Below are 24,767 nucleotides of genomic sequence, written 5' to 3' on the forward strand. Positions count from 1 at the left end.
GCAGGTTTATTAGAGCAAACAGATGTATACTGGAAATTAAGAGTCATGGTCGATAAACAGGCAGATGGTCAAAAAGGCAGGAAGCAGATGGGAATAAACAAACAAAACAAAGCTAGGGTCTAACACAGCAAGGAAAAACAAGGAAAACACGTTATAATGTTCAACAGTTCAACAAGACTCAGCACTGATATATGTGTGTGCGCTCTATTAATAGTTCATGCAATCAGTCTTTGACAGTCCTCCGGCTGTGTGAATGCAATCAGTCAGGAACAGAATCCAGTTGTGTGTGTGTGTGTGTGGTGCATGACTGGATCTTGTAGTCCATAAATGGTGGATTTGTAGTCCATTACCAATCTGTAGCTGTTTTTTTTTTTTTTTTTGTCATTTAAAGAGCATGTTAGTGATATGTGCACCTAGCCGGATCCAAAATGTGCATACATATTGCTTATTACTAGACTCAGGGATGCACAGAAGCACAGAAATATCTTTATATGGGAAAAATTAAAGGATTCAAATGTAAAAGAATAATAATTGTCTACATGAATATACAAACCACTATCTCCTCCAATGCCTTCAGCATCACCTCAGGAGGCTTTGGAGGAATCTGCTTTGTGCTGATGGTCTGCTGCATTCTAATGAGTTTCTTCATTCTATTGAATTTAAATTACACAATCTAATAACTATAAATCAGTTGTTGATGCAAAGGGTGGCACGGTGGCTCAGCAGTTGTCATCATCCCCTACAAGCAAGAAGGTCGCTGGTTCAAGCCCTGGGTGTGACAGTTGGCATTTCTTTGTGGAGTTTGCATGTTCTCCCCGTGTTGGCGTGGGTTTCCTCTGGGTGCTGCGGTTTCCTCCACAGTACAAACACATGCGCTATAGGTAATACATGTGTTGTGTTGCCATGATGAGCAAACAGCTTTAAAGATAGCTGTAAACTTTCTTAATTTGACTGAGAGAAATTACAGCAAAATGACAAAATGCAGAATGTTATATCACTTAAATTTTTCCCCCATACAGCTTTTTAATCTTTATATTAAATGCTTGAAACATCTGTTGAACACACAATGTTTTCAGATCACAATTACTATAAATACAATATTTAAACTTTAGGATTGAAAAAAAATGTCTGATCTTTGTTACTATAGCACATACACCCAAATAATTATAGAATTAACCTGCTGAATTAAATGTGTAAAATATTATGTCATGTAAATTGCTGTGCCTCAAGAAATAATATTTATGGAATAAAGAAACACCACAACCAGTTCCACATCCATTACAATCAACCAAACTAAGAGTTGCACTTTCTGTGTCAATAAACTAAGACAGGGTGAAGAAACTCATCAGAGGAATGAACAACAGCACCAGAGAAGCACACAGACAAGAAGCCTCAGAAACCTTCACTTGGTCTGGGAGAAACTGAACATCTGTGAACAGAGAATATCAGTCAGTCTGATGAAATAAAATATTATTTACAGCTGAATCCCACAGTGTTGAGGAGCAGCTCGACATGGAGATCAACAATTAGTTTAACTGCATTCCATCACTGCATTCAGACATATGAAATGCTGACCTGTGTTTCCTCCAGACCACACTAGAGGACCCATAGATAGTGACGCACTGTCATGGAGATCCAGAGCCCTGCGCTCTCTCCGCTGCTCTCCAGAGTCACAGCTCTAGAAGAGAAAAGAGTCAAATCCAGCTGTGCAAATCCCTGATAAACATCACTGAACAAACACAAAACCAACAGGAGTGCACAAAATCCCCAGCAGAGGGCAGAACAAACATGTTTAACAGCCTTCATCATTAAACCTCAACACCATCATATCTCCCTGTCTGTGTTTAGTGCTGAAACATCAGTGGGAGATTCTGAAGACTTTTTAAACTCACCGTTGAGCATTGTCCGCTGGACAGAAGGCAAAGGTGAACAGCACAGTGCAGGTAAAGCTTAGTGGAGTTTGCAGTGAAGATGAACATCCTGAAGGAGAAACGGCTGCTTGTGGAGACGCCGTTCTGCAGCAGCTTCACTGTGCCCTCCTTGGGATTGGGACACCTGACGAGATCAACAATTACAATCAACAAACCAAATTATTTCATCAAACACATTCAACTCAGAAGTGAAAATTTCCAGTCAATCATTTCACAAAAACTGGAATGTTGACTGTCTAAAACACTGAAAAGATACAAATCTCAGTAGTTCCTAAAGTAACATGAATTATTATATATTCAGAAGTAGATTTTATTAAATGAAGAGAGAAGTCTTTACCCTTCAATGATGAGGTCCCATTGGAGACTGTACGTAGGGTCATTCTCAGGTGTAGCCCAACAATCGTCTATCACCAGCGCAAACTGGTGGCTGTCGACCCCCTCAACACCAACCTCCACATGCATCTCCTGGTCCAGCTCTGCATCCACTCTACCAGTGAAGGGCTGAGTGAACTCTTCATCCACATACGGGACCATCCGCACATGATAAACCCCTTCACCACTGGGGAGGACCTTGTGCACAGTGCTGTAAATAATGAACACATAAACTCCTGATAAAATCTTAATACCAGGTGAAAATAGACAACTATTCACATTTCACACTGCTGGATGGTTGAAGTACCGCTTTAAAATACCAAAAGAAGAAACAAAAGTGCCAAGATATAGAGAGCAGGTAATGTATAGAAATCTCTATATTGACTGATCAAAAGTTTGACTTTAGTGATTCACCATTCATTCATTTTCTACTGCTTTTTTGGGGTTGGGTCAGAGGGCAGCAGTCTCATGCTGTATTCACACCAGACGCGGAACGCGTGGATAAATCGAACATTTGAGTTTACTCTCTTCATTCGCGCTTCAAACTCCGCTTCATTCGCCCTGATTGGTTAACGCGGCACGAATGTCCGCTTAAGTTCAGATTTTTGAACTCGAGCAAACAAATCACAAAAAAACAATGACTTGTTTGACTTGTGCGAAAAATTAGCACAAGTCAAACACGCAAAATGCTCAATTCACACCATGCAATTCGCGCAATTCACGCCATTCGCACGTATCGCGCCGCAGGATGTCTATTCGCGCGTCTGCATTGACTTAACATATAAATTGCGCATTCCGCATCTGGAGTGAACGCAGCATCATGAGAGAACCCCAGACTTCCCTCTCCCCAGACGACCAAAACCCGGGGGGATCCAGAGGTGTTCCCAGGCCATTTGAGAGACATAGTCCCTCCAGCTGTCCTTGGTCTTCCAGACATGTCCCACTGGGAGAAGGTATTGGAAAACACCTGTCTAGGTAGGCTTCAAGGAGCCATCCAAAAAGAGATGTCCGAGCCACCTCAGCTGACTTCTCTCGATGTGAAGGAGCAGCGCCTCTACTCCAAGCTTCTCCCGGGTGACAGAGCTTCCAGTTGGGCTATGACAACTTGCGAAGGAAACTCATTTTGGCCACTTGTAGCTGAGCCCTTTCTGTCATGACCCAAAGCTCATGACCATGGGTGAGAGTAGGAACGTAGATTGACCGGTAAATCGAGACCAGTTTGACCATAGTTTTTCAGAAATCAGTTTCGAGAGGACCACGTGTTTATGATTGATCATGGCTGGTCTCACATTAATAATCCCATGATACATCAATCAGATGAATCCAAACACACACAAATAGCCGGATTTCTTTACCTTAGCCTTCTACTTCTCGAAGAATCCCCCCATCCACCCTGACTCCTTCCCCTCTTTCCTAGCATAATCCAGGATACTTTTTGAGACCTTCTTGAGCTCAGACTCCCCTCTCTCCTTACTAAACGGGAGGCAGCCTCGGGCTCAAGGATCTTATGAGCTCAGGGCTCTCTCCTGGGACAGCATACCAAATACGCTTATTATCAATCATCAGCTAAGTGTGAACTCTTGAAATCTGCACAACAACATGGCTTTTATTTTACTGTCATTCATGCAGTCACTCTGTCATGACCTCCTGAGGCCAAATTGACAAAGACTTTCTCTCTTAGGCCTTGGTCACACATGTTGTATTAACGAGTTTAAATGATCTGACCACAAGTGGACAATGCTAAGTACAAGTGTAAATGTGTTGTGAAACATTTTAAGAGTCCACATTTGACTGCATCCAGAGGTGGTTTAAAACACATTGAACAAGATTATTCTTGCAATGAGAACACATTGTGTTTGAATATGTCTGATAAGCCACTAAACACTGCTTGCACTCCACTGCTGAGTTCATTCATGGACCCAGCGGGACGCGCTGAAGAAGCACACTGGAGAGACAGATTGAAGTCCTGTTTTACACTAATATTTTTTAGTTTTAAACAGTAAAAGTTTTTTTTAGTTTTTTAAGTTTTTCTATGTTATGCCATTTGTCCACACTACGCCAGAGTTTTTGAGCACCTAAAAGTGAGCTTTTTGAAAACACTGAAGAGGCCATTTTCATTTTAAAATGCTGCTGCTCCATGTGAGTGTGGATGGGGGGAAATGGAGACATCTGAAAACGGAGCTGCAGACATTCACCTATCTGATTGGGGCTTTTTCTTCAATATTAAGTAGCCTACACAAAGTTCAGTCCTGCATCCTCTCCTTATAAGTTCGAACATCGCAAGTTTGATATGGAAAACAAACTCCCGAGGACACGTCAGGAAAATCTTTAAGTGAAGTTTATGTATAAACTAAGTTCGAGAGGATCACGTGCTTATGATTGCTAGCTGCTGGATCCGCATTATCCAATTTACTATGCTCCAATCAGATGACTCCTTAACTACCATAAATACCCTGGGTTTCATTTCACTGCTATCTTCGTTTTGAAGAGTCCCCCCTTCCACCCCTATTCCTTCTTCTTCCTAGATGGGTGACACGGTGGCCCAGTGTGTAGCACTGTTCCCTCACAGCAAGAATGTCTCTGGTTCCAGGCTTTACCAAACCAGCAGACATTTCTGTGTGGAGTTTGCACTTTCTCCCCGTGCTTACGTGGGTTTCCCTCGGGTTCCCCGGTTCCTCCCAACTTCCAAAAACATGCAAATTAAGTTAATTGACTAATCGGCACCATAGACATGCTTCTAGTATGTAATTAACTCCAAGAGCAATCACTTACTGTTCATTGGTTACTACAGCAGGGGAGTTCTCGAGATCTACCTGAGCTCAAACTCCCCTCCCCCCTTGCAACGGGAGGGAACCCTGGGCTCGAGGATCTCATGAGCTCAGGGCTCTCTCCCGGGACAGCATGCCAAACAAGCTTTTATAATCAATCATCAGCTAAGTGTGAACTCTTGAAAGGAACTTTATAACCACATTCCTATCGTCCGCGCTACGTTCTTTCTAAGCAATAAAATTAAAACATAATATAAGGAACAGCCTATTTTCATTTCATATTAGCAACGTAACAGACACTAAAAATGTTGAGGCGTCCTGAAGCTGCATGTTTATATGACCATCATCTTCACTGTATGCATAAAACAAATCCTATAACATCACTGCTTTATCACTTCATTTTCATTGAAAATACAAAACCCTCTCCTTTTCCTTTTGTTTAATATCAGTTTTAGTAACCAATTATGGCCATTTTAGAAGTATAGCTTACACTAAGCTTATACAATATAGGAAATAATGGCAAGCAATCAGTCAAATTGAAATCTCTGAAATTCCTGCTCCCTGTCAAGGACACCTGTTGGACTCTACAGGCCTAAGGCTGATTTATACTTCTGTGTCAAACGCCGGCGTATGCTACGGCGCTGACGCATAGCCCTTCGCCGTGGCAGTCGGCGCTGCTGACGTGCACCTCTCAAAAAATGTAACTACATGTCGCAACGACGCGTAGCGCAAGCTCTGTGATTGGTCGGCTTGGTAGCGCTGACAAGTTTGGGCGGGACTGAGAGTCGGGTGAATGGTGCGAGCTTGATGGAGCGATTGTTTACAAGTGTGGAGTCCCATGAAGGAGCTCCAGATGGAAAGTTTTGTTTTGAGTTTACCTCATAGGTAAAGTTGTTGCACGTCCGCCGGTTCTTGCCTCAAAATGAGCGAGTTTGAGCCACTTGTACATCCAGGAAGTGTTCAGGAAAAGCAAAACAGCAGAGAAGAAACTCGACACAGAGGAACATTAACACCTCACTGCCAACTAGCGTTTTGGAAATGTTAATGCAGACCAACAGAGACAGCGCGCAGAAGTATAAATGCACAGCTATGCGCGTTGCATGCGCCGTGGGTTACGCCAGTCACTTGACGCAGAAGTATAAACCAGGCTTTACACACACACACATACACAGCTACAGATAGACAATTACTACCTATTCCCTTATCCCACGCCTTCGTGTGCCTTCACTCACTGGAGGGGGCAAGTCTGCGACCAGCGCCCCATGGCTGCAGGACTAGATAGCTGCCCACCCTCATCGGACTACATCCCCAACCCCTGTTCCCATCCCCTATGGCAATGTTGTCTTGTCTGTGTTTTTGTGCATGAATTGCTGGCCTTTTTTCTCCCTGGTCTCACTTTGCCCTAATTCAAGAGCAATGTGAGAGGGTGTTGTTTTTGCCTCCCTCTCCTGAAATGTATCTTAATTCCTTTTGTAAATGCTACCTCCTGTGACCTGTCTTCCCCTGAAAATTGTGATGTTTGTACAGTTGGGGGGTTCAATTTCACTATACTAAAGTGTTTGTGACAAATAAAGGCCTGATTTGATTTGATTTGATTTGATTTGATTTGATTTGATTTGATTTGATTTGATTTGAAATGTGCAGAATCAGTGAATGGGGTTACATTAATTAAGATATTAGCATAACTTATCTTTGAGCTCGGCCAAAATGCATTACGAAGCAGGTAACAGGTAAAATTTTATCACATTTTACCTGTTTTTGTGTTTTTTTTTTTTTTTTTACTCATTTTTATTATTTGTTTTTATTTTTATTTTACTTGTTTCTTTTATTCTTGTTTATGTAAAACACTTTGAATTGCCACTGTGTATGAAATGTGCTATATAATACATTAATACTATATACATTGCCTTGCCTAACTTGATAACAAGTAATAGATTCAAAAGACCAAAGTCCGGGAATATGTTGTTAGATATAAACAACAAGATTAATTAAATATAACGTTTAACAAATAAAGTGAGATTAGATCCAGCGGTAGATCCTTGATGAACAATCTGAAGAGCACAGCTCTCATCACTGCAGTGCATGCCAGATTGTGTGTGTGGTCACGTGATGTGCATTTACTGCAGTATAGTGTGGATGGAGAGTTGTTCTGAAACGCTGAGTGAAACGTCAGTGTGGACGCAGATCATTTGCATTCTAAAACATTGTTTTAAAACTAAAACGAATTAGTTTAAACGAGGCCACCAGTGAGATTCCACAGAACTAAAGACAACAAATGCTGAATAACTAAAAGGTGGAAAACTGTCTAATTTGGCAAACTACACGATAATTAAAACTGAAAGCAGAATGAGTGTGTTGTGGCACCTCTGCAGTGGGTTGATCTCCACGTTCATGGAAAGTGTTTGTGTTTGAGGATAAACACAGCTGAAAGAAAGCTTCAGGATTCTCACTCTGCTGATGAGACCTTCTGTTTCCGACGTCCCCACAATATAGTTACTGTAGATGAAGTGGCTGCCGTTGGCCTGCGGACAACAAAGAGACATTTTATATATATTTTTAAATAATTTTATATTAGAGAACAACATCAGATGTCAAGTGAAATAATTGTGTAATGAGTTAATGGTGGGAAATGCTGGCAAAATGGTCAAAATGGGAGATGACCAGCTAAAACCAGCTTGACCAGCTTAAACCAGGCTGGTCAAGCTGGTTTTAGCTGGATTTGGCTGGTCATTTTCCAGCCTGACCAGCTAAGATCAGGCTGGAAATGGTTGGAAACCAGCCTGGAAATGGCCAAAGCCATTCTAAAACCAGGCTGGTCAACCAGCTAAAACCAGCCAACCAGCCTAGGCTGGTTTAAGCTGGATTTTTTAGCAGGGTTATATTACAGTTCCTTCAACTAACCCTCAGATCAGATGTTGTATTTCAGACATTTCTCAGGTTTTCATCCTCAAACTACTCGTAGAGATATGGAGCTAGAGCAGTGATGGGCAAACTCGGTCCTGGAGGGCTAGTGTCCTACACAGTTTAGCTCCAACTCTAATCAAACACACCTGCTTATAGGTTTCAAGTGATCTTGAAGACACTGATTAGCTTGTTCAGGTGTGTTTGACTAGTGTTGGAACAAAACTCTCCAGGGACACCGGCCCTCGAGGATCAAGTATGCCCATCCCTGAGCTAGAGTATAATGCACTTAAATCCTGCCTGGAGCTACTTTAGCTGTTTGTTTGTCTAAAAAAAAAAATGGCACAGCTTAGAATTACTGTCAGCAAATCAGACTCAAGCATTCAACAGGCCAGTAGTAAAAAATCAGATTTAACACACAGGTAGTTGATTTTACCACAAGGTTTGTGCCACAGATGTGTTGATCGTTGTCGAAGTTAAACTCCACTCTGCCGTTCTGGACGCTTCCTCTGCAGCTGGGGTCATTGAGGTGTAAGTGCTCAGCTGAAAAACCAGCTTCAAAAAGCTGACAGCGAGACACAGACATGGAGCCAGAGCTGCTCTCACAGGTCTCATTGAAATCTGAGAGAAAAACATGATCATTAATGACACAAAAACACCTTTTATTTCACATTTGACTGTAGAATCACACACTAACCAAAGGAGTCTTTTGGTGCTCTGTGCTTTTGGAGGCCTTTGTTACATAAACAGCCATAAACACCATTTTTCATCCCACACCTTTCCTCTTTGGAGCAGTTGAGTTCAGAACAGGGGTTTCTGTCATCTAGAAGGACAAGTCATCAATATTTATTATTAAAAGGTTTTCTGACAATTGTACACAAAAATAAAACCCACATCTTAATATTTGGTGATTTTTACTGTAATGTAGTATGGAGCACCTTTTGTTAAGCTACTTTGGAACAAATGTAATTGTGAAAAGTGCAATACAAATACTCTTGACATGAATTTAGTTCAAATGTTTTGTTTTTTACTGTACTTTTACTACGTTTAAATGCATTCTAAGCACCTCACATATAAATTAGCAAATCAGCTCCATATGCACAATGTTTACTTAAAATTAAACACAAACTTGCAGTCTGTTTCCTATATCTAGTGCAATCCCTAACATTTATTTTTCAATACATAACGTTACTACTAAGCACATAAACATACACACATCACCTCTTTTTTTATCACTATTGTAATAATTTAAACAACCGCTGCAGATTCTGACACTCATAACACTTTAATCTGAGCAATAATCCTGCAGACTGTGATACAGCACATTACATTACCAGATATTATAGTTGTAGTTTCTGTTGTGGTCGTCTCTGGTGTGTCAGTTGTATAGCTAGTGTTAAACATCACATCTAGAAACACAAATAAATGTCAGACAGAAAGCCATCATCTCTAACATAAACAGAAGGCAGAGTTAAATGTGTGTCCAGTACCTGCACAGTATGCTAAATTGCAGGTGGTCGGCCTCACAAACTCATAGACATAAAAACCTCCAGGACAGGCTTTGACTTGAATGGGATTGGACTGGAAATAGCAGCAGTTGTTGCTCCAGTGAGCGCAGACATTACGAGAGACCACTCCATCCTCAAGTGTTGGATGTCCTCCGCTCAGCCACAGTGGAGCATTAGTGCCGCAGCTATACTCATCAACACATGTGTCTGGCATCTGAACACTCTGACCATTAATGAAGAGACGGTACCAGCCGCTCCAGCTCACCGCACTGTCACACATTAACTGAGAGGAATCTTCGTTGCTGGTGGCTCTCCATGGCTCATCCAGGACGTTGTAGTTGTTGCAGGGGTCAACAGGGGGAGCTGTTGGGAGCATATTCATTAGTTATAGTGGTGTTGGCATTTGTCATCCCATGACAGAGCACTGAACAGGCAGCATCATATTTTATGCTCACTGATGAGAAGAGAGAACTGAGTACACTGTAGTGTTGATGGAGTAATGTCTTTAAAGGGTTTAGCAAACCTGGACATACTTTTCAGAGATTTTAACAGATTTGATTCTGTTGAACATCAATTCAGATTGCAAATCTATAATATAAACACACACACACACACACACACACACACACACACACACACACACACACACACACACACACACACACACACACACACACACAYATATATATATATATATATATATATATATATATATATATATATATATATATATATATATATATATATAACATATATACAAGATTCTATTGATATTTATAAAAAGCCTCAGTAGTAATTTGACACCCCTCATCTAACCTAACATTAATGTCTTATGATGTTGTGTGCCTGCTGGACAATAACTTAATGCACTACAGAATGTTACGTTTACACACACATGCACAAATTACATGTAAACGCATCAGCTTTTAAAAGCGTAATACTCACTACTCTTGAGTACTTTTAAAAGGGCTACTTTTTACTCCTACTTTGAGTAATATTTACAACAGGTACTTTTACTCTACTCACACTACATTTTTAGGCAAGTAATGGTACTTTTACTTGAGTATGATTTTTCAGTACTCTTTCCACCACTGGTCATGTGATGCAATTTCGCGGGTCAGAGTTCACCAAGCTTGAACTTTACAACCCAGCGAAGTGCAAAACTTGCTCCAACACACTTACCTGTAGGTTTCAAACAAGCCTGAAGGACTCAATTAGTTTGATCAGGTGTGTTTAATTAGGGCTGGAACTAAACTGTGCAGAGCTGCGGCCCTTTTGGAACTGAGTTTGACACCTGTGATGTAATAGGTCTGTGAAGAATGCAAGAAAGAAAGATTTACCAGTGGTTGGTGGAGTAATGAAGTCTATGGATGTGATTGGCTGGGTTGTTGTCACTGCCGTGCTGGACTGGTTTGCAGCTTTTGGTACTAAAAACATTTTCATGTCATAATAAGATATTTTTAAACAAAGTCCAGAAAAAATACTAGACTGAAGTGCACATGAATAAATACTCACCAGCACAGTAAGCTCCACAAAACATTGGCTTCACAAGCTCGTACACATAATAATCTCCAGGACAGGCTTTGATTCTTATAGGCTCAGTTGTGTATTCACAGCAGCCGCTCCATCCAGAAGCACAAACGTGACGGAGGACCACTCCATCTTCCAGCTTTGGGTGAGATTCATTGAGCACAATTGGGTAATAAGTGCCACACATGCCTGCATTTACACATGATTCTGGCATCTGAGCACTCTGATTGCTGTAGAACAGCCTGTACCAGCCATTCCACTCCTCATTCCAATCACATTTAGGGTCATAATAGTAAGAGTTATCAGTGGATCTCCAAGGTTCATCCCGACTCTTATAGTTGTAGCAGGGGTCGACACTTGGGGTGGGGAAAGACACTATTATAGAAAAAGAAAACAAGCAGGAAATACTGAAGATTAGATTTCCAAATGATAGATAATGGATCATGTTTAAAAGGTCTGTATTGGTAGGTGTCAAATGCTCATACAATAAACTAACAAAGCATGTCAGACACTGTATAAAGATGAATATACCTGCACAATAGCTTGGACCTGGGATTGAAAGAGGAGGCCTGGTAAACTTGTACACATAATAATCTCCAGGACAAGCTTTGACTTGGATTGGGTTGGATCTGTAGCGACTGCACTGAGCATTACGGGAGCCGAAAACTTCACGTGTAACAACTCCATCTTCTAGTCGAGGATGAGATCCATGAAACCACAGACCAGTAAATCCTCCACATGTCATATAAGTGGCACACCAGTCCGGCATCTGAGCACTCAATCCGTTCATGAAGAGTCTGTACCAGCCATCCCATTCATAATTGTAATCAAATCCATTTACATTGGTATACACAGACGAGGGAGTATGTATGTTTCTCCAGTAGTTGTCAATTGTGTTGTAGTTACTGCACGGGTCATAATCTGTTAGTGAGAAATGATAAGATCAAATCTAGGACCTTGCAAAGAAGCCATAGATCATCAAATCTAGAAGCCACAGATCATCCCACCTGTGACTCCACCCATTATAAACATCCATGTTCATCTTAGTGTGTGTGTGTGTGTGTGTGTATATATATATATATATATATATATATATATATATATATATATATATATATATATATATATATATATATATATATATATATATATATATACAGGGCTTTACATTAACTTTTTTAATCACCGGCCACTGTTGCTAAAAGTTTTCCAATGTTACTAGCCACTCTGCATTTTTACTAGCCACAATTTTGTTGTTGGGAAAATATATTTTATATGCATGAATTTGACTTTGACATGCTAAAATTACTTGATTTAAATTTTGTGTTATGTCCACATGCGTCCTCATTCATTTCACTTTTTGTGTGTCGAGTATGAGTTTGCTCAATGAGCATGAGCAAATGAGTCATGGTTTCATAGTGTTATATTGCAATTAGTTTTTATTTCACATGAGTTTTTTTAGAGCTCAAAATTAACGATGTACCAAATTTATCTCTATAACCACACAAAACAATAATTTTTTGTTAGCCACAAATTTTTAATGTTTCAAAACAAGCAAAATATAGCTGTATACTATACTTTTTATTTAACAAAACATTTCTTAAAAAATAAAAAAAAGCAATTGACTTAAAAAAAAAAAACTATTGTCATGTATCAAAAATATGCACAGTAATCTGTCGTGGCTAAAGATCTCCCGGATCATCAGTTAACTACACATAAATGGAGAGTTCATCTCCCATTAAAGCAATGTTGTAAAAAAAAAACATTAAAAAAAATGAAAGCAAATAAAACCGTAAGCAAATGAAAGCAGGTGAAACATACCGTGTGTGATAAAAAAAAGAATGATCACATGCTCACGATTAACTTTAGGCCATTTGATAATCTGTTCAAAATGAAAGCAACCGCTGCTGCTTACAATAAGACACATTTTGAGCTCTTAAAAGCATCAGGACTGTGGGTGCATGTTCATCACTTTTTGTCTAGTTTATTTGAAAGAGAACCGATGACAGTTGCGTTTCCAGAACCTGTTCCAGACACGGTTTCTTCACGATTCGGGAGCGCGCACACGTTAAGCAGTCGCGCGCACACGTTTTAAGCAGTCGCGCGCATTACATCAGCTGTTAGCGCAAGCGATCATCATCCTCTCATTCGGTATTTATTTGCTTTCTTCTGCTCGTGTGATCACAATTATTTTACTTTTCGATTCTAAGATCACATTTGCACGCAAATTGGGTCATCCTATATATATATATATATATATATATATATATATATATATATATATATATATATATATATATATATATATATATATACATATATATATATATATATATATATATATATATATATATATATATATATATAGAGAGAGAGAGAGAGAGAGAGAGAGAGAGAGAGAGAGAGAGAGAGAGAGAATTCACATTACTTACTGGAGGTGATAGTGGATCCAGTTGTTATATCTGGACTTGCAGTGGAAACCACCTGTGAAATGTTGCTGACGTCTTATTAAAACGCAAAACAAATTAAAACACACATTACTGGATAGCCATTACTGCAATCTTGTGGAAGAGAGAACAGTACCTGTGCAGTATCCTGAACACCAGCTTTGTGGATTCACAAGTTCATACACATAATAATTTCCTGGACAGGCTTTCACTCTGATGGGTTTTGTCTTGAAGTCACAGCTGCCGCCCCAGTAATTATTACCGCAGACTTCTCTGATCACCACTCCATCCTCTATCTGAGGATGATGACCATTGAGCCATAGACCTACGTATGCATTACAGCTGTATAAAGTAGTACAGGTCTCCGGCATCTGTATGTTCATTCCATTGTAGAAAAGCCTGTACCAGCCACTCCAGGAGAAAGTTTCATCACAAATGTAATCCCCAGTTAAATTGTTGCCTCTCCAGGGGCGATCCAGAGACTCATAGTTGTAGCAGGGGTCACTGCTGATGCTTGGGAAAGCAACTGTTATGGAGAGTTTGGAAAATTAAGGATTAAATACTGCATACACATGGAAGTTTAGAATATTACAACCAAAAACACAATAATGACTATAACTATAATGACTATAACTATAATATATATGACTATAATAACTTTTATAAATTTCAGTAGTTCATTTTGAATCATTGATGGCATATAGGAGTTTGTACATTCACTTCACAGCCCAGCGATATAAGAGGTAGCATCTCTGAATAAACTAAATTAACTGCCCAAATGGTCAAGCATTTTAGGCTAAAGAATGGATTTCAGATCCAAAAGCACTGTGTGATATAAATTCAAAATGATCAAATACAGTTTGCATATTAAGGGCCCTATCATACACCCGGCGCAATGTGGTGTAAGGCGCGGCGCAATACTCTTTTGCTAGGGTCATTTTGAGGTGTTGCGCCACGCTGTTTAAATAGCAAATGCATTTGCGCTCAAATGTGCGCCCAAAAAGCAGGCATGTTTTGGCCAGCCTGATCTCACGAGAAAATGTAAGTATTTTACGTTTTGCCAGTTTAGTGGCTAATTCGTACGAATTCGTACGAGTTCAGTCGTACGATTTTAAAAAGGAGCCGTGGCACCTGACCCCTCCCCTAACCCCAACCGTCATTGGGGGACAAACAAATCGTACTAAATTGTACGAATTAGATCATACAAATTCATACGAATTAGCCACTAAATGAAAAAGTTACAAATTGCCGTGAGATTGTGTTGGTTTTGGCGCGTTGCTATTTTGAGAAACTGTAAATAGTCTGATTTTTAGACCAGAACAAAATCGGTCTATTGTCTGGCGCAAAGTGCGCCTGGCTTACACACTACACACAAGATGCAGAGCAATACACAAATATCTTTACATATGAAAAATATATAATATCTTAAGGAGATATATATATATATATATATATATATAAGGATATATTTATATCCTGATATATACAGGATATAAATATAAATGATTAAAATATTACAAAACATATTAATTTCTAGCCTACATGATGATTTAAAAACCACTGGCTTACTTTCTTCATCTCGGGAGGCTTTTTCTGTTCATTCGATTTGCTTTTGTATAATGTTATTATTTTTAGCAGTATTATTTATTATATCCATATTTATATTTATTTTATTAAAAACAAGCTTAGATTTGCCCACTTGTCAGGTTTTAGACCAAATGGGGCACAGCATGTGTTTTAGGATATAACTCAGGTTTTTGAGCACACTTTGTTATTATTGTTCATTTATTCGTTTGCTGGAAATTAAAACTGAATTTAGAAATAGTTTTAAAAAAATCTTTGCGCTTAACAAACAAAGTTAATTATTTATAGGCTAATTGATGTCTGTGCGTAAAGGTTTCCCTATCTACGAGAGCAAAAGCGAAAGTGAACTTACTTTACATAAAAATGCGCTTATGGCGCGACGCAGCTGGCTCTTAAAGGGAATGGGAGATGAGGTCCTAATTGGTTTATTCTCAAAACACACCTATAACTCATTAAGAAAATAAACTCAACCCTTTTAGACCATGCGCCTTGGCGCAAAGCAGATTTTCCCGTCCGTAAATTAGCAGAAATGCGTTCTGACACACCCTGAAAGCGTTTGTGCCCTGCGCATGGACCGTCAAAATAGAGCCCTAACTGTTTAAAGTAGTGTAAAGCTGTGATTTTAAGAAGCTGAATAAATATTTTGAGCATTATGTAAATGATAGATAGGTGTATGCGGTGATCTGCTGAATTATCAATGAATTGCACACAACTGGTTTAACCTTTAATTTCTTTAAGCAATTTAACAAAACGGTCCTACTTTATATTAAGTGGCCTTAACTAATAGGTACTTACACATGATTTAATAGTTTGTTACAATGTACTTATTGTGTAAATACATGTATTTACTGTGTACTTATGCTTGATTAAATACGTTTGTGGTTACATCTGTGACTAACATCTGTAATTACATTTGTAAATACACTGTTGACCATCCCTTACACCTTAACCCACCCTTAAACCTACCCATACCACCAAACCTGTCCATAACCCAACCTCTATCCCAACTCAAAAGCACCACAAGTGTTCTCAAATACATTTTAAAGAAAGTAAGTACATTGTATTTATTTTTTTGATGTAAGTACATAGTAGTTAAGGACACTTAATATAAAGTGGGACCAACAAAACAAATATCACATTGCACCTGCACAGTATGAAGGTCTGGGAATCGACAGATCTGGCCTGACGAGTTCATAGACGTAATAATCTCCTGGACAGGCTTTGACTTGGATGGACGTGGATCTGTATTTTCCACACTGGTTATACTGTATACGACTTCCCAAAACATCCCGGGTCACCACCCCATCCTCAAGTGTTGGATGAGAACCGTTGAGATACAGTCCAGTGTAACCACCACAGCTCATATCAGTCACACACCACTCAGACATCTGGGCACTTTGTCCACTCAGATACAGCCGATACCAGCCGCTCCATTCAAGTAGTGTGTCATCACGGTCATTGTAGTACATTGGTCTTATAGTTCGCCAAAAATTATTCAGAGTGTTGTATTGATAACATGGGTCAAAGCTGGAAGTAGTATATAGGCCTGCTGAGAGAATCAAGACAATAAAGAGAGTGTTATACAGTGTTGACCTAAACCAGAGGTCACCAACATGGTGCCCTTGGGCACCAGGTAGCCCGCGAGGATCACGTGTTGCCCGCAGGCCTGTTCTCAAAATAGCTCACCATGGTGCCACTTACCAGTTAGCTCCATCTAATATAGAAATGATCATTTAAAAATATAAATATTTGCAGAGAAATATAAAAATAAAGTGTTGCACATTGACACATTAAATACAGGGTATTTCCTACCCTGTTAAATCATTGTTGATAACTTTTGTGAGAATCATTAACATGATCAGTGTCTTCACATGGATGAATATCATTAATTATTACCAAAAATATAAAGTATAATTAAAAGTAAATTGAGCAAATTTGTTATTTGAGAAGTGTTTATCAACCTGTTAGCCCTCCACATTAATCGGTACCCAAAAAGTAGCTCTCAGTTTCATAAAGGTAGCGGGGAGGTAAGACACGTGTCGCCTGGGAGGAAGGATTACATCGTGGCTGAGTAAGCATATGGGATCGCCAGCAGGGATCCCATATCGTAACCATATGGGATCGCACATAGCGGGCACTTATACCCAGAATGCGGGCTGACCAGTGGGTATATATATATATATATATATATATATATATATATCCATTCTTCAAGTTGCAATCAGCCTTCAGATTGACTTTTTTTTTTTTTTTTTTCACTTCAACCCTATTCTATTAAAGTCTTACATTTTACCATAAATCTGTCTTGTTTCAAAAACATAAAACTTGTGTTGTTTTATTTGCTGAAAGTGCAAATACTAGAAGTAATTAGCAGTCACTTTATTTTTAAACTGCAATAAAGCATGCACTGTAAAAAAAAAAAAAAAAAAAAATTTACTGAAAATATCCCTAATTTTTTTACAGTAATTTTTGGTCATTTAAAATTATATGTAGAACTTAGTAAAATAACAACCAATCTTTCTAAATTCACAGTTTGACTTTCATTTTAGGTACTTTATCATTAAAGACAAATTACTGAAATTTATGTTTTTAAATAGGGAAATTACAGTATTATTTATTCAGTATTTTTTCTGTTACTTTAAATTATATTTAAAAATCCGTAAAATTACAAACATTATCTGTAAATTAACAGCTTGACTGTTATTTTATGTACTATATAAGTAATGACAAATTACAGCAATTTGTCTGTTTAATACAATAAAATTGCCGTATTATGTACACAGTGTTTTTTTACTGTTTTTATAAAATACATTTAAAATTACATAAAATGAAAGTTATAAATTGTAATTACTTGCCTGTAAAAAATTTTTTTAAAAATCGTAAAAAAAAAAAGGTCAAATGACTGCAGCTACGGCTGCCAAACAAAAACCATAAAATTATGGTAAAATTTCTTTGTTGAAATAAAGTAAAATAAACAAAAGAAAATTAAAAAAGAAAAAAAAATTAAAAAGAAATTTTACCGTAATTTTATGGTTTTTGTTTGGCAGCCGTAGCTGCAGTCATTTGACCTTTTTTGCGTTTTTTTTTCTTACAGTGTGGTGTTTGTGTTATACTTGCTATTCTTTAGTTCATATTGCAGCAATGTTGCATATTAACACTTATATTGCTACTGATGATACCCACATTAATAAAAAAAGATCTCTCCTTTAACAGACGCACAGAGAGCTCACATCATACTGTTCAGTTACTAAAAGGGACAGTTCGGTTAAAAATTAATTGCTCTTCCTCGTCCTGTCTTTTGCTTCATGTAGAATTTTAAGGACTTACTAATTACTCCAACAATATCTCACGGCAATTAGTAAAGTTTTGATTTAGTGGCTATTGCTTATGAATTTTCTGTAATCTCACTCATACAATTTAGTACGCTTTGCTCATCCCTCAATAATGATTGGGTTTAGGAGCAGGGTTTGGTGCCACGTCAACTTTTAAAAATCGTCCATTTTTGATGAAACATCATACTTTTTTAGTATGAATTAGTGCAAATTAGCCACTAAAATGACAATTTTTTATGTAGTTACATTTCCTCATGAGATCAGACTGATTACTCACTCTCAAGTGATTCCAAACTATTTTAAGATTTTATTTCCTTGTTGTTATTTTTATTTTTCTGTTTCATTTTCTTGTTAAAATCAAAATGTTGGAAACAGTCGAGTGAAATTTGAAAACTGAAAGTTGGAAATAGCCATTTGGATTGATAAAAGTACATGAATAAAGTCATATTACTGGTTTCCAATATTCTTCAGTGTTATCTTGTTGTTTATTTAGTAAATGTTACTATATCTTACAGAGTTACTATAACTGTGTTTAATTTTGATCAGATGTGCAGCCTTAGTATATATAAACCTGATGTTTGCCAGTGTTTGTCAAGTAATTTATTCCTTTAGCTCTTTAATATCAACATTTTATATTTAAAGTAAAGGATAGGGATAGGAAGAAATAAAAATAGAAAGTGAGAAAGTTATTGTACCTGTTGTCTGTCCATTGGTTATTTCACCTGTTAATTAAACAATATTTTAATTATTTTGCAGCATTTTTAAAGTCAATTCAGATTGAAAAGGTCTCATTATATAAAAGTCTCACCATGAATCAGGAGCAGCGACACACACAGTAAGATGAAAAACTTCATAGTGACGGATGACACCTGCACACACACATCATAAATTTATATGAAATGTTTTTGTAGATTTATTTTTAATTATTACAACAATTTGAATTAATGTTCACAAATAATTAAAATGAACATTTTACTCAATACGTTTGACCTGTTAAAAGCAGAAGAGTCTTTAAAGTGTGTAAATAAAAGAAGTATTTACCTGAGGTCAGATGTTGCAGCAGAGCAAAACTCAGGCAGATGATGATGATGATGATGATCAACACAGAGATGATGATGATCAACTGCAGATCCTCTAGTCAAGTCCGTGCCTTTAGTAAAACCTGTGGGTTGACCTTTATTGGAACCAGTACATTTCTAAAAACAACCTTAAACCAGTTATTCATTTTCATTTATCTGTGATCAGAATGTTTGTGATTTAAGTTGATTGACTTCTGCATTTGTCTGCAGTCACTGTGACGTTCTTTCACTTTGTGCTTGAACTCTCAGGCATCCGTACAAAAACAGAACCTCAAGACTTTAGTAAATACATAAAAAACACTTTCATTTGTGTGAATAATGGATCTTGGTTATAAAAACACTGAAGGCATGCAGGTGGCAGAGTAAGATGGTGTGCCAGTTAAAAGACGTGCAGCTGCATTCTGAACAAGTTGCAGTCGAGAGATAGAAGGCTGACTCTCCTCAAAATAAAGGCCATTGCAGTAGTTCAAGCGGGAGGTTATAAAAGCGCGGATTACTCTGTTAAAGTGCTTGTGTGATAAAATGTCCTTAATTTTGGCCAGTTGTCTCAAGTGAAAGAAGCTAGAGCGAACAACAGACCGAATCTGGCTTTCAAGCTTTAGTTCAGGCCACTTTATTCAGTACACATTACTTACGTATTTCAAGGAACTATTTTTACACCGTATAAATCTTTCACCACATCAACTTAAAACAACATGGTCACTGTCCACTGAGATCATTGCTGACTGATCAAGATAACATCAAGAAACAAATAACTATGTCTATTTTTCGAAATAAAAAGTCAGGAAGATACATAAACATGCATGCTGCAAAAATACAACTGTGCTTTTACATAACAGACCGTTCAGGAAGTTACAGAAAATATTACAAATGATTTTAATAATTTTTTGCATTCTACTTCAATCTTACTGCTCTGACATAAACACACTGAAGCATCAGCCTCTTACGTGTTCCCGTTACATTACATAAGATGTAGCAACATTCAATGAGAGCCAACATTGCTGTGAATAATGAGTAATGTACTGTTCTGACATGACTTTTAAAATAGATCTGTTTCGCCCAACTTTTACGTTTCATTTTCTCTTCAGCTAAGACCTAGAACAACAAAAATATGGTGGGATTTAAGCAATAACGTGAAACCTTAACAGAGAACAACACAACCAGTACATCAACATTCTGCATAACCTTTAGAACTGAAAACACAAACACACTGATCGCATTTAAATACCAGCATTATGAAAAATAAACAAAACGATCGCAAGGATTTTACACTAGCTGTAATCATTCTTTCATACCCTGCGATGAAGTAAGTGGCTCCAAAAAGCAGATTATGAAGCCATCTTGGGTTAATTAAAAAACAAATCTTTCCATTTACTCCTGTTTGCTCTCTTCATGTCAGATTACTGTTACTCTCTCTCACTGTGAAATGGTTAGCATTAGCGCTTAAAGCAAACTTTCACATTCTCTTTGTAGCAGCTGAATGTATTAAGATGAACTGCAGGTCTCACAATTGCAATCCTAACAGGCCATGGTCATTTCTCATGCAAATACAAAAAAACACCAGCAAATGAAGAAAAGATCTTCATGTAATCAGGAAGTGAAAATAAAAAAAATAAATAAATAAAACTGTCATTCAAAGTTCAACTAAAAACTGACAGAGCAATAGTCATGGCACAACATGGAAATCCCAGCCAGGTCCGTCACATTTTTTTGAGCTCCTCTTTAGAGGTATGACAATGAATTATTTCTTCGATGCAGATGCGAATAATTTGGTATTGGTTCAGTAATAATCATAACCAGTGGTGGAAAGAGTACTGAAAAAGCATACTTAAGTAAAAGTACCATTACTTAATATGCCAGTGATTATGCTTAACAAAAGTTGCAGACGCCTTTACCAATATCAAAATGCTTTTGGAAACAACCAGTTATTCTTTACACCGATTAAAAAACGGTTACTATAATAAAGAAAATCTTTTCTAAATGAAGAACTAAATACATTGATTTGCATTGAAATACATGATGAATACTCTTGTCTTGACAAATGAAAGTGTAAAGCCTGCAGCTCACAACAAATGTTAAAGGTTATTGCGTGTCATATTTAACAAACCGTTTACTGCTAATTTGATGTAATTTTGCTCACATGGATAATTGAATATGAATCAGATGATGTCATTACGCTGCTGTGCCGTCAGCCAATCGTTGCACTGCTGATCATGATTTCGAGGATCGATAGATCTGTCCTTAACAACAAACGCAGCGATCTCAGATCAGTTCATCCAGACATTCTAATCTGATTCACGAACTTGTTTGGAGAACCAAATTAGCGAGAGATCAGTTATCAAGATTAAAAGATCCGGGATCTGCCAAATCATCTTAGATCATTTAAGCGAGGTACGAAGAACGGACCGCAGCTTTGAAGAACGAAACGATCCTGGATCGTGTCATATCGTCAATATCCAAATCCAGCTAACTGAGTAATCCACGTACGAAGAACGGACCCCAGGTGGCAGTCTTTGTAGTTTCATTTCCAGAGTGCAGATTGCATACGTTTTATTAATATATATATAACTTTATTTTATTAATAACTATAACTTTATATATATATATAACTTTATATATATATATATATATATATATATATATATATATATATATAGTTAAAAAATATTTACTATTTTCCCAAGTGTATATAACTACTACTGTAAGAAAATATCAGAATTCGGAACATACTTTATTATATTTGCTTGAACTAAGCCGATCTAATCCTGTTTATATGAATTGAACCTGCCCCCGATCAGGTTTGACCTAGCAGAACTGTTGCTATGACAACAACTCTCGGATCAGTTTTGAAGAACGAAACGATCCTGGATCATGTCAAATCGTCAATATCCAAATCCAGCTAACTGAGTAATCCACGTACGAAGAACGGACCCCTGGGCTAGCTAATCTCTTACTAGGCTTTCTAGAAACATCCGTGGAGGTCTGTTGAGGCAAGTTGGAGCTAAATTGGTCTCTGGGTCAATGCGTGTCAAGATTTTGAACGTCTTCTTGGACACTTTTAATGCTTCCAAACAGTTTGTAATGTAAAGCAATGTAAAGCACACATGTCTTGAGGTAGTTCATTATGAAGCAATTTACCTTCTGTGTGTGCAGGGTGCAGGAAAGTAGTGGAGTAAAAGTACTGATACTGCACTAAACATGTACTCAAGGAAAAGTAAAAGTACACATTTTTAAAACTACTTAGTAAATTACGATTTCTGAGAAAAACTACTCAATTACAGTCATTTGAGTATTTGTAATTAGTTACTTTACAGCACTGATAATAACCAGTTTTTATGTACTGACGTCATTTATCTCATATGTGTAAATCCCCAAAAGTGAGTGCTGGCTAACAGGTTCAACATAGCATCAATCTTTCTTAATTTACTGAGTGAAACTGTTGCAAAAGAAAAAAGGCAGAACATTACATCACTTTAATCATGGAGCTTATTTATTTCCTCATTCACCTTTTAAATCTTTTATGCCCTTATATTATTGCCAGAATCATTTAACATGCAATGTTAAAAAAAAAATTTCTAGCTTAAAGATTAAACAGAACAACAGACCAATCCTGGTAATTTAATATAAAACCCCTTTTTTACGGTAGCACATCTTCTCAAATAAATCAAAAATTAACCTTTTGTATAAAATCAGTGTCAAGTACATTGACAAGTAACAATATTTCAAAAATAGAGAAAAACCACCACCAGTTCCACATCCATTAAAATCAAACCTAAACTAATACAGGGTGAAGAAACTCATCAGAGGAATGAACAACAGCACCAGAGAAGCACACAGACAAGAAGCCTCAGAAACCTTCACTTGGTCTGGGAGAAACTGAACATCTGTGAACAGAGAATATCAGTCAGTCTGATGAAATAAAAGACTATTTACTGCTGAATCACACAGTAGTTTGTTACATCTGTTGTAGATTTGCATTATGACTCATAGAGTCTGTTTTAGAAGATTGAAAACTGTGTGATCAATCAATAAGCTTTAATATCAATATTGTATGAAAGTGTATTGTAGTGTACCAAATATTTCACTCAGATCATTCCTCATTGACATTTATTCTCTTGTTTATTGTATACGCCATTGTAAAAAAAGAGGTTTAGTTTAACAGTAGTTTAGTGACTTTAAGCTACAAGCTACTCATCAACACTGCAACACTGCATTTATACATATGAAATGCTGACCTGTGTTTCCTCCAGACCACACTAGAGGACCCATAGATAGTGATGCACTGTCATGGAGATCCAGAGCCCTGCGCTCTCTCCGCTGCTCTCCAGAGTCACAGCTCTAGAAGAGAAAAGAGTCAAATCCAGCTGTGCAAATCCCTGATAAACATCACTGAACAAACACAAAACCAACAGGAGTGCACAAAATCCCCAGCAGAGGGCAGAACAAACATGTTTAACAGCCTTCATCATTAAACCTCAACACCATAACATTTCTGGTGGAAGATTCTGAAAGATTTGGGTTTTTAAACTCACTGTTGAGCATTGTCCGCTGGACAGAAGGCAAAGATGAACAGCACAGTGCAGGTAAAGCTTAGTGGAGTTTGCAGTGAAGATGAACATCCTGAAGGAGAAACGGCTGCTTGTGGAGACGCCGTTCTGCAGCAGCTTCACTGTGTCGTCCTCAGGATTGGGACACCTGACGAGATCAACAACCACAATCAACAAACCAAAATATTTCATCAAACACATTCAACTTTAATTTTTAACTAAACTGGAATCTTGTGCTTTAGTTTACTACATTTTTAGAAAAATACAAAAGATGCCTGAATTACTATTTAATTAAAAGTAGGTTTTAAAAAAATGTGTGAGTTAACACTGGTGTTTAATGAGCAGAAAAGTCTTTACTCGTCAATGATGAGGTCCCAGCGGAGACTGTAATCAGGGTCATTCACAGGTGTAGCCCAACACGTGTCCATCACCAGGGCAAACTGGCGGCTGTCGACCCCCTCAACACCAACCTCCACATGCATCTCCTGATCCAGCTCTGCATCCACTCTACCAGTGAAGGGCTGAGTGAACTCTTCATCCACATACGGGACCATCCGCACCTGATAAACCCCTTCACCACTGGGGAGGACCTTGTGCACGGTGCTGTTTAAATAATGGACACAGATGTGTAAATTATTGGAGCCATATGTTAAAATTATTTTATGCATAAAACACATATCTCATCCAAAAGAAAATAACCACATGTATTCAATTCTGCTTTATTCTCCAACACATACACCTTCCCCTTGGCACATGAACCAGAGTGTG

At 37.8% G+C, this 24,767-nt stretch overlaps 2 protein-coding genes across 7 annotated transcripts in view; both read right to left on the bottom strand.

Moving 5' to 3' along the window:
* Window positions 1-159: 159 nt before the first annotated feature.
* On the bottom strand, window positions 160-20,547 carry LOC100005685 (pancreatic secretory granule membrane major glycoprotein GP2). 3 transcript variants are annotated; one of them, XM_073918931.1, is made up of 18 exons: window positions 19,415-20,547; window positions 19,182-19,242; window positions 19,069-19,095; window positions 16,186-16,590; window positions 13,594-13,983; window positions 13,443-13,514; window positions 11,542-11,931; window positions 10,996-11,385; window positions 10,821-10,907; window positions 9,463-9,843; window positions 9,307-9,381; window positions 8,670-8,795; window positions 8,409-8,593; window positions 7,436-7,593; window positions 2,269-2,514; window positions 1,893-2,055; window positions 1,576-1,678; window positions 160-1,429 (listed from the first exon to the last, which is right to left on the bottom strand). In XM_073918931.1, exons 2-18 carry the CDS (start codon window positions 19,225-19,227, stop codon window positions 1,323-1,325), a joined length of 3,351 nt encoding a protein of 1,116 aa, XP_073775032.1. In that variant the 5' UTR covers window positions 19,228-19,242; window positions 19,415-20,547; the 3' UTR covers window positions 160-1,322. The 3 variants fall into 3 exon arrangements, with proteins under 3 accessions (XP_073775032.1, XP_021336113.2, XP_073775033.1); XM_021480438.3 differs by lacking the exon at window positions 19,415-20,547 and having other exon boundaries at window positions 16,186-16,587; window positions 19,182-19,263; XM_073918932.1 differs by lacking the exons at window positions 13,443-13,514; window positions 13,594-13,983; window positions 16,186-16,590; ... (1 more) ...; window positions 19,182-19,242; window positions 19,415-20,547 and adding an exon at window positions 12,832-13,075.
* A 2,375-nt stretch (window positions 20,548-22,922) lies between these two features.
* LOC108191777 (uncharacterized) overlaps window positions 22,923-24,767 on the bottom strand; it is a 28,695-nt gene continuing 26,850 nt past the window's right edge. For all 4 annotated transcript variants that reach the window (XM_073918930.1, XM_073918929.1, XM_068224832.2 and 1 more), the window contains exons 16-19: window positions 24,357-24,602; window positions 23,985-24,147; window positions 23,688-23,790; window positions 22,923-23,336 (exon numbers count right to left, since the gene is read on the bottom strand). In XM_073918930.1, the coding sequence (XP_073775031.1) occupies window positions 23,230-23,336; window positions 23,688-23,790; window positions 23,985-24,147; window positions 24,357-24,602 (619 nt within the window). In that variant the 3' untranslated portion in view covers window positions 22,923-23,229. The remainder of the gene's footprint in view (window positions 23,337-23,687; window positions 23,791-23,984; window positions 24,148-24,356; window positions 24,603-24,767) is intronic.

The sequence above is a fragment of the Danio rerio genome, chromosome 12 (genome assembly GCF_049306965.1).
Source record: "Danio rerio strain Tuebingen ecotype United States chromosome 12, GRCz12tu, whole genome shotgun sequence".
NCBI lineage: Eukaryota > Metazoa > Chordata > Actinopteri > Cypriniformes > Danionidae > Danio > Danio rerio.

What these genes read in the sequence shown, in the direction of transcription:
- LOC100005685 (XM_073918931.1), bottom strand. Translation starts at nt 19,227, where the DNA reads ATGAAGTTTTTCATCTTACTGTGTGTGTCGCTGCTCCTGATTCATG. An exon ending in GTGTTCAGGATACTGCACAG is followed by an intron (nt 13,515 to 13,593) that starts GTACTGTTCTCT and finishes CGTTTTAATAAG; the next exon opens with ACGTCAGCAACATTTCACAG. An exon ending in TGGGACCTCATCATTGAAGG is followed by an intron (nt 2,056 to 2,268) that starts GTAAAGACTTCT and finishes TGATCTCGTCAG; the next exon opens with GTGTCCCAATCCCAAGGAGG.